This window comes from Suncus etruscus, chromosome 11 (genome assembly GCF_024139225.1).
Source record: "Suncus etruscus isolate mSunEtr1 chromosome 11, mSunEtr1.pri.cur, whole genome shotgun sequence".
Lineage (NCBI taxonomy): Eukaryota > Metazoa > Chordata > Mammalia > Eulipotyphla > Soricidae > Suncus > Suncus etruscus.
The window spans coordinates 33,520,771-33,534,953 of record NC_064858.1 but is presented as its reverse complement, the minus strand read 5'-3'; the positions used below and the strand labels follow the sequence as shown (position 1 = coordinate 33,534,953).

At 42.8% G+C, this 14,183-nt stretch overlaps 1 protein-coding gene across 1 annotated transcript in view; it reads right to left on the bottom strand.

Moving 5' to 3' along the window:
- The window catches only part of PLBD1 (phospholipase B domain containing 1), a 68,970-nt gene extending 63,247 nt beyond the window's left edge, over positions 1 to 5,723 (bottom strand). The window contains 1 exon segment of the mRNA XM_049783698.1: positions 5,461 to 5,723. Coding sequence (XP_049639655.1) covers positions 5,461 to 5,560 — 100 coding nt within the window. The 5' untranslated portion in view covers positions 5,561 to 5,723.
- Positions 5,724 to 14,183: the final 8,460 nt, after the last annotated feature.

Sequence of the window (14,183 nt, the reverse complement as noted above, 5' to 3'; positions counted from 1 at the left end):
GCATCTCTCTTTTCCTGAAATTGTCTGTGCTCGTCATCAATCTTCTCTCACTGCAGGCTTTGATGAAGTCATGATGAAGGTATGACAAAATCTAATTTTGTAATAAACTTCTCTCCCTTCTCTCCTTTCTCTCCCTTAGGCCTCTGATAATGCAAGGGACAGCGGGCAGGAGCAGTGGAAATTACATCTGCGCTAGGCGCAAACTATTCGCGATTATTCGCTTACCGAATATTCACAATAAAAAAATCACATTAGTAAGAAAAAAAATCGCAAAAAATCGCATTAGACATTTGCATACCCCAAATGAAACTGCTCGGGGTATGCGAATGTTTAATGCAATTTTTTCCTTACTAATGCGATTTTTATTGCGATTATTCTGTAAGCGAATAATCGCGAATACTGCGATATCTGAAGGCTGGCTGTGGGCCACAAAATGTTGTACAAAGGGCTGCAAATGGCCCGAGGGCCACAAGTTTGAGACCCCTGGCCTAAAAACTGTGTCTGCCTTAGATATTGGCTTAAGGGACGAGAGGAACACTGGGGACATTGGTGGGAGGAAGTAGTCATGGATGAAGGGGATGGGTGCTTGAACATTGTCTATGAAATTCAGTCATGAACAATTTTGTATCACAATGATTCAATTTATTTTTAAAAATATATAAAAAAATCTAATGAAATTCACATTTTTAGAAGGATTAGAAAATAAAGTTTAATAATAGTAATAACTAGATATGTCTTTCAGAAATTCTTCCAGAACTTATCTTGCCTACGTGTTCCCTGGCTCTGGGGTTGAGCTACATCTAGCAGTGGTTGAGAGACTGGGATTGAGCCCAAGTCTCCTACATGCAAAACACAATAATAATAGCCACCTAATCACAGAGCCTCTACCCCATTGAGCTACTTCCCTACTTCCAGCTTTTAGTTTTATTGATGCTGGCTACAGGAAGATAATACAGTAGATAGGACTCTTGCCTATACATAACCAACCTGAGCTTGATTCTCAGCATCCCTGTTAGGAGTGCTACCTGAGCACAGAGGCAGGAAGTAAACCTTAAGCATGGCCAGGTTTGCAAAAAAAAAGGATGGCATTTTATTCTTACAAAAGACCTATATTAGGAGCCGAAGTGGTGGTGCAAGAGTTAGGGCATTTGCCTAGCATGCGCTAACCTAGGATAGACAATGGTTCAACCCCCTGGCATCCCATATGGTCCCCCAAGCCAGGAGCTATTTCTGAGTGCATAGCCAGGTGTAACCTCTGACGATCATTGGAATGGCCCCCAAACAAAACAAAACAAAACAAAACAAAAAGACATACAATAATAGCAATTTTCACCAATGGAAAGAAATTGAGGAGGGTTAAAGAGATAGCAGAGGGGGTAAAGCCCTTACTTGCAAGTGGCCTATTTTGAATAAATATCAATGACACACCCCAGCAGTGTGGGGCTTAGAGAGGTGAGTTTGCAGCAGTTGTGATTCCACAGTATAGGTGCTTGGCAGCCAAGCTTGACTCAGTGGTGATCTGAGCATGAGTGAGGCTCCGTAACAGGCCCATCCTTTCTGGAGCTATTCCATACACTGTGTATTTATCTAACAGGAGTGTGTGTGTGCGTGTGTGTGTGTGTGTGTGTTTAGGTTTCTGTGCCACTTAGTATGATTTTGTAGGTTTTTTTTTTTTTTAGTTTTTGGGTCACACCCGGCGGTGCTCAGGGGTTACTCCTGACTGTCTGCTCAGAAATAGCTCCTGGCAGGCACGGGGGACCATATGGGACACCGGGATTTGAACCAACCACCTTTGGTCCTGGATCGGCTGCTTGCAAGGCAAACGCCGCTGTGCCATCTGTCCGGGCCCTGTAGGTGGTTTTTGAGTCTGGGAATGCTAAAATATTTTCCTTGTAATTCAGAGGTTCCCAAATCTATTTGGCCTATCACTCCCTTTCCAGAAAAATTAATTACTCAGCGCCTTCCTGGAAACCTATTTCTTTTTAATAAAGTAAAGAAAGTACACCCCATTTTCACTCAAAGCTACCCCAATCCTCTGCCACCCCCATAGCCCCAGTACCCCCACTGCAGAGGGGAGCATAATCACCCACTTTGGGGAACACTAAACATAATAACTGACTTTGCTTTATGTCATTTAACAGACAGATTATCATAGGAACCTCTGATTCTTGTGAGCATGAAGGACCTGTATGAGTTCTTGCAAGCAATGTACGGAAAACACAAGAAAAGATTTGGATTTTCAGACAACACTGACTCATTGCTTTGGATCTGAAATACCAAGATAGTGGAGGCGAGAGGCAAAAAGACAGATAAGCCCAATAAAGAAGAATTGAAAGATTCTAAAGCAGGTTTGGTTAAGAGTGTTTTACAGAGAACAAAATAGACTGGGTGATTTCAGCCACATGGGGAAAAGTGGGGAAAATGATGCAGAATATGGTTCTCTTTGGGGAAAGTGACCCAGAATATGGTTCATTGTTTCCTAAAACATCTACTTCATATGCTGAAGTGAACCCCAAATTCCTGATATGTTGGATCATGAAGGTGAAAACTTTATTAACAAGTTACTAATTCAAAGCACAGAGAGGATTATTTGCAACCCTGGTTACCTTATCAAGAGACCCCCACCTCCTGGCGGGGTACTAATGGCCAATAATAATAGCCACCTAACCACAGAGCCTCTACCCCATTGTATAGTGGCTACTGTTTCCCAATATCTGTATTATAGATACTCTTATAATAACCATGCTACAGAGGAGACATTGAGGCAGAAAGGGGAGGTAGCTGACCAAAGACCACACTTATTATAAGCAAGTTTTGGAGCAGGAGTCAAACACAAGCTCTCAGTTTCTGTGTCTGGAATTCCTTACCATCTCTATGGTATTTCCAAGAACGATAAAGCAAGTTTCTCGTGTGGGTTGGAAATGACAACAGCTTCAGAGTTAAAGTATTAACTGAGATTGGCTCCACCACAGGTCTGCTAATTTACTTTAAGGAGAACAAATGACTCAGGATGGTAAACTCTACCCCACATAAAGAGGCCAGCTTGTTTGGAGATGGGATCTACTCATCTTAGGCTGCCTCTGGGGAGCCATTGAAGTGTGGAAAGACATTGTCAAGTCAGAGCCAGCTGTGTCAGGCATGTGCTGTCCAATGCAGGCACCCATAGGACCAATGACATGTTCAGTCCTACTTGGAAACAGATAAAGCCCCCAGCCAGAGAACACCTAATGTTCTCTATTTCATGTATTTTGGTTACAGTGAAAACAAGCCTGAGGAATGTGAACAAATGACCAGCCTGCTAAAAAATTAACCCTTGGTCTTTGAATGAATAACCTTAAGTTTTTTCCAAAGTGAATTGGCTTTCTTGTGTTTAACCTGGAACGCTAAAGTGAGGGAGGGGTTGGATAGTGGGTTTTGGGAATTGAATCCTGAAGGGTCAGGGGTGAAATCTGGAACCAGTTACCAAAGGCTTAAGCCACCTTAATGAGTATCTTGGGATTAAAATGTAACTGTGTGCATGCATGAGTGAGTGAGTGAGTGAGCATGTAAGTGTGTGATTGTGTGTGTGTGTGTGTGTGTGTGTGTGTGTGTATGCCAGATTTAGAGTATTGAGTGGGACAGAGAAAATAAAGGAAAAGAGGTGTCAAAAACCTTCACTGTGCACATGTTGTTGACAGTTTAGTGGAAAGGTAAAATGAAAGCAAAAAGCCATGCTGGAGAGAGAACAAGGTTGTGTGGGTGGGACAAAGAAAAGTGATCCCATCTGTCAGAAACACTCAGCGTGGGCCTTACCAGCTGCCCCTCAATGCCACGTTCCATCTCTCTTGCTTGCTGGGCAAGCACCACAGGAAGACTCACAAATACCCTCTCTTTGCCTTGGGTGGGGGGGGCTTTACTGTTTTGGGTATGTTGGTTAAGAAGCAGTTTTCTGCCAGGTGATGTTTTCTTAAATGCCCAATGCCCCATCTTCCAGAACAAGTCTCCAAATTGTCTCACAACTGAGCTCACCTCTCCATCTACATAGTTTCCAGGAGAATAGCAGAGGACACCTATTTGGGTGTCCACAAGAGTCATTCATTTCCAAGTTTCGGCTACTATCTAGCATCTCCCAGATGTGCGTGAAGAACAGTTTTCCTAGGTAGGAAGGTGACACCAAAGCTACCATCCAAGCATGACCCAGAACATGCAACATGCAGGACAGTGGAGTCAGGAGCCCCAGGTGGGAGGGATCCAGTTGCCCAGACACTTCGATGCCAGCCTGCCTTTGGTGTTCATCAAACTACATTCAGGCATGAATCACCAGTGGCACATGCCAGAGTAAAGGAATTAAAAGAAGGAGTTCAAAGGCAAGATTTGAGAGTGGTAAATGGGAAGCTTTCAAAAGCAAAGTCTTGAAATCTGACCACTGCAGCCACAACTTGTGGATGTAGTTACAAAAACCGGTGCCCACATCTGACATTGCGGGGAGGGGGGGGTGTGGGGGGCAGGGATGATCTCCTGGAGGCAGCCCTCTTGCATAAGGTCAGCTCAGAAAAGAGATTATGAAATGAAGCAAATTTAATCCTCTCAATGTTGCTCTTTGAAGCCTTTGGTCTGAGTCATCCGAATACAAGTGACACCTGCGAGTGTGTTCTGAGTTTGGTTTGGAGGCAAAGGTGCAGACAGATGAAAGGCCTCTCTCACAGTTGTCTCAGGCTCAGTGTCTCACAGGGTCATTCATTCAGTGTCTAGGAGGGGAGCTAGGGCGTGGTTAAGTCAACTCCCCTGGGTATTTTAGCTCCACCTTTGCTTATGCTCACAGAAATTCTCCACCTCAGATTTGCTCCTCCGGGGAATGGGAATAATAATCATTCTAGTTAGGGTCCTGAGCATAACATGCAAAAAACAAAATCCTTCCACACACTCCTGCAAGCATCCAGAGCTGACCCCACCCCATTCATTCTCCGTTTTGCCATTTCAAGCCCCATCACTGAGCATGCAGAAAGAAACCAAAGGGCAGCAGGCCTGGCGGGCTCCCACCTGTGTGTGAATGAGGTGCAGGAATATATTTAGCCGTCCTGTCCTCTGGCAGCCTCTTTGGAGACCAGCAAGCCCAGAGTCGAGTCGAGCCAGATCTGTCTGCCAAGCCTGCCAGCCAAAATGGTTCCCACCCACCCAAATGTTCACTCTTGGGGAGTAAGTGGGGAGCTCTGAGCGCACGGTCTAAAACTTGAACTTCTACCCCGACTTCATAGGATAAAACGTAAAAACAGCAAAGAAACCCAACTCGTGTCCAAAAAGAAAATTGCGGGACGTGCCACGCCAAAAGCCACCACCAGCTGCGGTTGGCGCACCCTGAGAACGCGCCGGCCTCGGCGCCCCTGAGCCCCAAAACACACTCCCCCGACTGCAGGAAAGTTGGCCCGACACTTGGGGGGCTCTCCAGGGCTGCCCCCCAACCCCGGAGCAAGCCCCACTCACCTGCCAGGCTCGGCGGCACGGCAGCGGCCAGCGACAGCAGCAGCAGCAGCAGCAGCACCCGGCCCGGCCCGGGGAGCCCGTCCCGGTGGTCGCGGGACATGGCTCTGCGGCCCCGACCTCCTCCGCCTCTCCGGGGACAGCGGCTGCTGCGAGTTCGGTTCTCGGGGGGCAGCGGGCGCCTCGTCTCGGTGCTTGGAGCGCCCCTAACTGGCCTCTTTCATGAGCCCAGCGGGTCCGGCGCTTGCAAGGAAGAGGACGCAACCTTCGCCCTGCCAGGCTCCGGGCTGGGAAAGGCGGGTCCTTCCTGACCCTCCAGCACACACAGTGGGCCGGACGGGGAAAGTTCCTGGCGACGCGGCGGGGAGCTCGCGGGCCACTTTCTTTCTGCCCTCGACTCCCCAATCTTGGCTTGCAGGCGATCAGTTCACAACGACCCCCTGCTTAGCTCTGCCTCCGGGGTCAGCGACTCCTCTGCAGCGTAGGCGCATGTCTAGGCCAGCTCCTCCCTGTCCCAACCCTGCTGGGTGTGTGTGTGTGTGTGTGTGTGTGTGTGTGTGTGTGTGTGTGTGTGTGTGTGTGTGTCTCCAGGAGTCCCTTAGCACCCCCCTAAGCTAAGGGATAAGTGCCTCAAATCTGGGCCGGCCCAGGTTGTTGAACCCTAAGCCATGGGCTGCAGCAGCAGCAGCAGCTCAGGACTTTGGAGTTTCCTTGTCTCTTTTATTGGCTAGAGCCACCCCCTGGACAATGGTTCTGATGGGCCTGAAAAGAGACTCACTCGATTCCCGGGGTCACCACGAGGCGCCCATTTCTGCGCAGGGGGGCCCTTTGAAAGTGACATTGTGAAGTAGCCAAGACTATGCCTGGAGTGACATTGTGAAGTTGGCAGAGGGTGTCCCGGGTGGCATTGTGAAGTAGAGGAAAGGCACATTCATTTAGTAAGTGCATATTGTGTGTGTGTGTGTGTGTGTGTGTGTGTGTGTGTGTGTGTGTGTGTGTGTGTACACGGCAGGGATAAAAGGCCACAGGTGAGAAGAGATGAAACTTTTTAATGAACAGGTTTGAGGAAGGATTAAAGGGTCCTTTCCTAGAGAGAGCAAAAGGCACCGCTTGAAGTTCATCAAATCTCAGTGCGCACTGTAAAAGGCAAGTCCGGGTTGAAAGTTTGGTTTGGTGACAGCGACTCTCAGGTGCAAGTAAATGATGGTAAATGAAGGAATTGTAGGCGCTGTTGTAGAGGCTCATTTTTCTTCAGAATATATGCGAAGATAAAAATAGGAAAACTAAATTAAAAAAAAAAACAAGAAAAATAAAAATTCTGTTGTAATAACACATTGAAGAGAAAACCACATTAGGACATTGTAGGAAATTTTAAAATTTCCCAAGTCATTTGTCTAACTAATACCAACTTCCTGGTATTGACAACCCTTTCAATCAGAGGAGGCAAGTGTTCTGATGTGATCATGTATGTAAAAATGCCTGATGTAAACCTAAAGGCATCCATTCACTAGTCATCAAGTATCTATTGATGACCATATTTCAGACATAGACAGTAAACAGGCTGACACTCTGCCTTCAGAGAGCCTGCATTCCATGAGGGATGTAAATTATACCATAAATGAATTAATACGATCTGGGTTTCTTGTTTCAGCACTATGAGTAGCATTTGGAACTATCTAATTCTTTGAAAGGGGTGGGGAGGGGGGTGTTCTCTTTTGCATTCCCTAGCCTTTATCCATTGGATAACAATAACTTGCTCCCTCATCCTCTCCACAACCCCGATCATAAGTGTCTGTAGATGCAGGGGTGATGGTGGTGATGGGAATGAACCCTAGTTGAGTATCACAGAATTAAATGATGATGAATCTTGCTTTTTATTTTATTTTATTTTTCTATTTTGGGTCACACCCGGCAGTGCTCAGGGGTTACTCCTGGCTCTAGGCTCAGAAATCTCTCCTGGCAAGCTCGGGGGACCATATGGGATGCCAGGATTCGAACTACCATCCTTCTGCATGCAAGGCAAATGCTTTACCTCCATGCTATCTCTCCAGCCCCAAATCTTGCTTTTTTTAATATTGAGCAGGATTACATATTTGGGAGGGAAATGAACAGCAAGGCTTGTCCCAAAGCAGAGATAAGAAGAACCAAAGCTACTAATTGTGATTTTTTTTTTCATTTAAATTCACTTCTGTAGTATATCCCAGCTCCTTATTCCTGTACTCCCTCCCCCCACAATGTTCTGCACGCCACTGGTTCAGAAGTTTCTGCAAACAAGGGTATGTTTCCACCAAAATACAGAAAAATAGTTTTATTGCATTGGACTTTGACATCACTTCTTGCTTTTTATTGGGTTCCTCTGAGGGGGGAAAATTTGCTAAAATAAGATACAAGTGCTGTCAAATTGACTATGAAGTGGAACTAACTTGAGTATGCCCCAGAAAGGAGCAATAGAAAGAGCTCAGGGTAATCCTGGTATTGCTACATCTTTAAAAATGGGTGACTGTAAATTTTGTCACTGCCCCCAAGATACCAATTTCAATTCTAAGGACTTAGGCTTCTCACTGCAATGGGCAAAGCATCCAAGGTAGCAGAAATGGTGGCCCAAGAAGAATATGGGAATATCGCAATTTAGAGAATATGAATTTCTATAGCTAGGTGACCATTCATAGAAATAATTATTTAGTTTTTCTGCTTCCAAAAATATAGTTGATTCAAAACAGGATAGAAATAGTATAAATTCAGAATAAATGATACTAAATTGAATTTAAAGTTTTACTAAAACTAAATTTAGTTTTTAAATTTAAAATTAAATTTAGTTTTTAATTTTGATAGTTTTAAATTTAAATTTAGTTCTTACTAAATTTAAATTTGGTATTCAAAATTTTACCTACTGTTGGCAGTTTATTTTCTCCTTGGGTATTATAAATAGAATTTATTTATTTGTTTGTTTGTTTGGGGGCCACACCATGCAGTGCCCAGAATTATTCCCGGCTCTGTTTTAGGGTTCAATCCTGGTGGAACTTGAAGGATCATGTGAAGTGCTGGGGAATGAACTCGACTTGGTCACATGTAAGGTAGCATCCCTTACCTGCTATGATATCACTCAAGCCCTGGTGCAGAAGTTTTAAAATGTGAAGCTTATACTCAATATCATTGGGGTGAATTCTTTTTTTTTTTTTTTTATCATTCTTTACCTACTCATAATTCTTCAGCTTTATTGATTTGAGGTTGACCTTGGAATCTGGTGGCTTCTAAATTGACCTGGTATCTACTCTGTGAGTTTGCCTCTTTTTTTTTGTTTTTTGGGCCACACCTGGCGGTGCTCAGGGGTTACTCCTGGTTGTCTGCTCAGAAATAGCTCCTGGCAGGCATGGGGACACCGGGATTTGAACCAACCACCTTTGGTCCTGGATCGGCTGCTTGCAAGGCAAACGCTGCTGTGCTATCTCTCTGGGCCCGTGAGTTTGCCTCTTAATTGGTGGCCTCTGATGAGTTGTGGTTTGTTTCTTTTGGTCCTCCTGTGGTGTGCAGGAATCTACTGTCAACATCTGTGACTCTTGGCCTCAGGTCTAGATTCCTATACACTCTGTATTAGTTATGATAATGCAGGCTACATGACAAACTCCCCAAGTTCAATGGGTTAATGCAACAGGTGTTTATTTCTGGCACATACACCAGTCCAATGTGGGAGTCCTTAATTGGTAGGTTACTTTTCTTCCTGTGGAAATTCAGGGAACCAATCCTTAATTTTGTGGTTCTACCTTCCAAATGTTCCCCAACTTTCTTGGTTTGTAGTGTCCTTAGAGTTTCAGCAATATATACTTGGACTGCAGGCTAGTTCCTTGTATTAAATAGTTTAAGCCAAATATTTAATAGCAGTAATATGTTCAGAGTCTATAGGTAAGATTATTTTAAAAAGAAAAAAATATCTCAAAGACTTTTAGGGGGTGGGGTGGGATAGAGAGGTTCCATATCTTAGCTATTCTCATGATCTTTCCTAATAGCACTCAGAGGACCATATATGGTGCTAGGGATCAAACCAGGGTTGGGTGCAATCAAGGCAAATGCCTTACTCATTGTACTGTCTCTCTCCTCAATATTGAAATTTATATGAATATTTAAAAGATACTTTGGCTTTCTCAAAACTTACAGTGATTATCAAACTATATAGGGACCATGATCCTGGAATCCTATTTTCCAGCCAGAAGAAGGGAAGGAAGCGTTAGGAAAGGACTCCTGCTTGTAAATCACTTTTGCCTACTTTCCAATGGCATGGTCATCTGGGCACTAAAGAGTCTGGGATATGTATTCAGTTAAGATGGCCTGTCTGAGAGTGGAAGCCAGAATACACACTTCTGATTCTTAGCCAACTGTTTCTCATACTACTGTCAATCCATCCACCCCCTAAGCATTTCATGTGGATTCTCTAGTTCATATGATATGGATTCTCATTTCTTTCCCTGAAGGATCGCAGTTAAGACCCAAGATAGATAACGCTGATCCAGAGTGAATCAGTCAGTGAGCTTGTCCTTTGGTTTATCTCTCAAAACACTTCCTGTTGGATTCAGGAGTCCTCGGAGATTTTAACATTCTTGGACCCCATGCTGGGAAACTGAACTATAATCTCTGGTAACTCGACATCTGCCTTGAGTTTCTCGCTGGGTCAGGAACTAAACCAGGGTTGACGCATGCAAGGCCCTGTTTTGAATTTCTAACCCATTATTTTCCCTACCCTGCTTCATTTATCAATTAGTGACTCAATTCTAGAGGAAGGATCATGCTGTCTCCACATAAACCCCTGGGGATTTATTTTACCATTTCCTCAATCCTCACAAAACTGATTTGACATTATTATATTTTCTTATTCTTATGTTATTCTTGAATTTGCACTTCATCTTGAATGCCATTTTACCTCAATCTGTCTGTTTTGTTTTCAATCCAAACTTATTAATACTTCAAAGATATTTTTCTCTCTCAGATATATTTTATGTTTCAATGATTTATGTAGAATATTGTCTCTGCCTAGTCAAAGACATGAGTTTCATAGGATCAGGGGTGTGGCTTAGATGTAGAGCATATGTCTCAACATGCACAAGGGTCTTGGGTTTGATTCTCTGCAGAGAAAAGGGGTGAATATGGTTGTTATTAATTCTGGTTTGCTTAATACTTTTTGTTTTCTCTTCTCTTGAGCAAATCTAGTGGTGGAATATTTACTTGGTTTAACAAGAATTTCTCAAAAAAATTTAAAAAATTATGCATTTAGACTAGCAGTTGAAAATCACTTTCAGACTATTGTCAACTACTTTTGTTTTTAAAATACTGTTTTATTGATTGGATTATGCCCATAGGAAACCATTACCAATGGTATCATTGAGAAACAACAGAATTTTTTTAACATTTACCTTTTTATTATTTAATTTTATTTTGGTTTCTGGCTACACCTGGCTTCTATGCTACTTTGACATCGAATTTGTCAAAAAATGCCCCAGCTTTCAGCTTTGAGACCAGTGTACACATAATTTTTTCAGACTTGGTTTACATCTCTTTTGAGAATAAAATGAGTTTCTGGAGCTGCTAATGAGTAGACATGGAAGTGATTAGGAGCCATGGGTCTGAAAGTTTGTGAGGTTTTTTGTTTTTGTTTTGGGGCCACACCCAATGATGCTCAGAGTTTAATCCTGGCTAAGTGCTCAGAAATCCCTCCTGGCTTGGGATGCCAGGGGATCAAACAGTAGTCTATCCTAGGCTAGTGCCAGCAAGGCAAACGCCTTACTGCTTGCGCCACTGCTCCGGCCCCTGAGAGTTTATTCTTAATAATTTTCCTAAACTGCTATCTCTGTCTCTGCCTCAAATTGAATAGCTACAGTCTTGAGTTTGCTGTGGGTTTCCTCTATTGACTCTCTTCTTCCACTCTTGTTCTCTTAGGAACTTCTCTTCATTCTACAGAAAGAAGTAAAGATGTCAGACAAAAACAATTAGGATAGCACAAAATTTTTTTAAGACAATGCTCTTTATTTCACATCCCATCACTCTTAAAGACCCTTACCTAGCTCCATTGTGTGTGTGTGTGTGTGTGTGTGTGTGTGTGTGTGTGTGTGTTTGGGTCATACCTAGTGGTGCTCAGGGGTTGTTCCTGCTTCTGTGCTCAGAAATTGCTCCTGGCAGGCTTGGGGGACCCTACAGAATGCAGGGGATTGAACCAAGGGAGTCCTTGGGTCATCTGTGTGCAAGCTAAATGCCCGACCACTGAGCTATTGCTCTGGCCCTGCACAATTCTTTCTTGGTGGTGTTTAACCTTGGCTGTAAATTCAAAATATATTTGTATTGTATTTTCCTATTTTTCTTTCAGGCTAAAAGAGAGAATTTGAGCTAAAACAAATACATGAAAAGTGCTTGATAAATATTTGATGAATCTGGCTGTTACTGGTATTATTAAATTAAAAAGAAGACAAATCTTACATAGCACATTTTTTGAAAAATGGAAAAAAATGAGCCTTTAAATATAACTCACCATCAGCACTCCAGAGAATGTTACCAAGAAAAAATCCTATTTCAACTTCATTTAGAAACAGAGATGCATCTCCTGAATAGTGGGAAGGGAATTATGAACTGTGAGACTCAGTCTCATACATTCTACTGGGAGGGGCAGCAACACCCTATGAAAGGCTCACTCGGTATAGAGAGACACACCAGGTCTGCCAGCTCTTTCCAGTTCAGCATGAGTGAGCACCTATGAGTGCCAGCATAACAGGGAGTCTGAAAAATAACACAGTAGTACATAGTAGTAGTAGTGGTGGTGGTAATGGTAATAGTAGTAGTAGCAGCAGCAGCAGCACAGTAGTAGTAGTAGTAGTAGTAGTAGTAGTAGTAAAAGTAGTAGTAGTCTGAGAAGATGTTATCCCAAAAATCTCATTTTTTTGGGGGGGGGGCACACCCAGCGGTGCTCAGGGATTACTTCTGGCTATCTGCTCAGAAATAGCTTCTGGCAGGCACTGGGGACCATATGGGATGCCGGGATTCGAACCAACCACCTTAGGTCCTGGGTCGGCTGCTTGCAAGGCAAACGCTGCTGTGCTATCTCTCTGGCCCTCGAAATCTCATTTCTGATGACTAAATTGGAAAATCTCTTATTCTCCTATATAGGATCTGAGAAAATATATGCTCTATTTATTAAGAGATAAAATTTAAAAGAAAAGAGAAGATAAAAGGGTGATGGATAAAACAGAACAATTTCTTTCTTGGAAAGGAGACATTTAATCTGGCTGGGCATTTCCACCGGAGGCTCTTAGTAAAAAAAAAAAAAATGTTAACATTGTTGGGAGTTGGGTCAGTAATCTGGAGACCAAGTTAACAGAATATACTACAAAACCTGGAGGGACATTATTAAAGTAAAAAGGTGCATTAGATGAGAGACACACAAGATTGAAATCAACCTAGTAATCATCAATATTTTTGAAGATGAAATCAAACTAACTGGAAGCACTGATCAAAACATTTTTCAGAAAATTTTTCTGCACTGGGTGCTTCTTCCGATATGATAGAAGTACATAGTCACATGTATGTGATAGTTTTGGCAAAAATATGAACTCAAATCATGATAATAAAACCTGACTAGGGCCAGACATGAAGACTTATACACTCTGCTTTTTTTTTTTTTTTTTTTTTTTGGTTTTTGGGCCACACCCGGCGGTGCTCAGGGGTTACTCCTGGCTGTCTGCTCAGAAATAGCTCCTGGCAGGCACGGGGGACCATATGGGACACCGGGATTCGAACCAACCACCTTTGGTCCTGGATCGGCTGCTTGCAAGGCAAACACCGCTGTGCTATCTCTCTGGGCCCACACTCTGCTTTGAGATAGGACTCAGGCTTGAGTTAGTGAGATGCTATTGCTATCTTGAAGTTTTTACTGATTTTGTCTATAGATATAACACCCTGAATATTTGCAATCTCATCTGAAATTCTTACAAAGGGTGCTGAATTTTAATTTTGAATCTGAATCTAGCAAATCCAGATTGTGAGACATCCTACAAAAGACTTGATCTATAGTATTTTTAAGCATTTTTTACTCAATAAACATTCCCTTCTCCTAATAAAAAGCACGAAGGAAAAACTCTTTTATGGGTAAGTATAAACTACATTTTGAACTGTCCTAATAATGAGAATGTATGAGGGAAATTGAAAGCCTGTCTAGAGTACAGGCGGGGGTCAGGTGGGGAGAAGGGAGATTTGGGACACTGGTGATGGGAACGTTGCACTGGTGATGGGTGGTGTTCTTTACATGACTGAAACTTAAACACAATCATGTATGTAATTAAGGTGTTTAAATAAAATATTAAAAAAACCTTGACAATCAAAAACAATATGTTATATATAGCTGGATCCTGAATGGGATCTATATGAGACTATGGGGGAGGAATATCTATAATGCATTTGGAAGGAATAATATGGATAATTTTAAATAAGACTATATAGATATTGTATAGCATAATAAACATTAACTTAGTATGTAATATAATATCTAAATTTTGTTGGGCCAGAGACTTTGTTGTTGTGGATATACATACAGAGATGTCCTAGTTTTTAGAGAGTGATGAAGTGTTAAGATATGTGCAAGTTACTTTCAAATGGCTTTGTGAAGTAAATGTATAAATGTGAGATAAAATATCTCAGGGGGCTGGAGAGATAGCATGGAGGTAAGGCATTTGCCTTTCATGCAGAAGGACGGT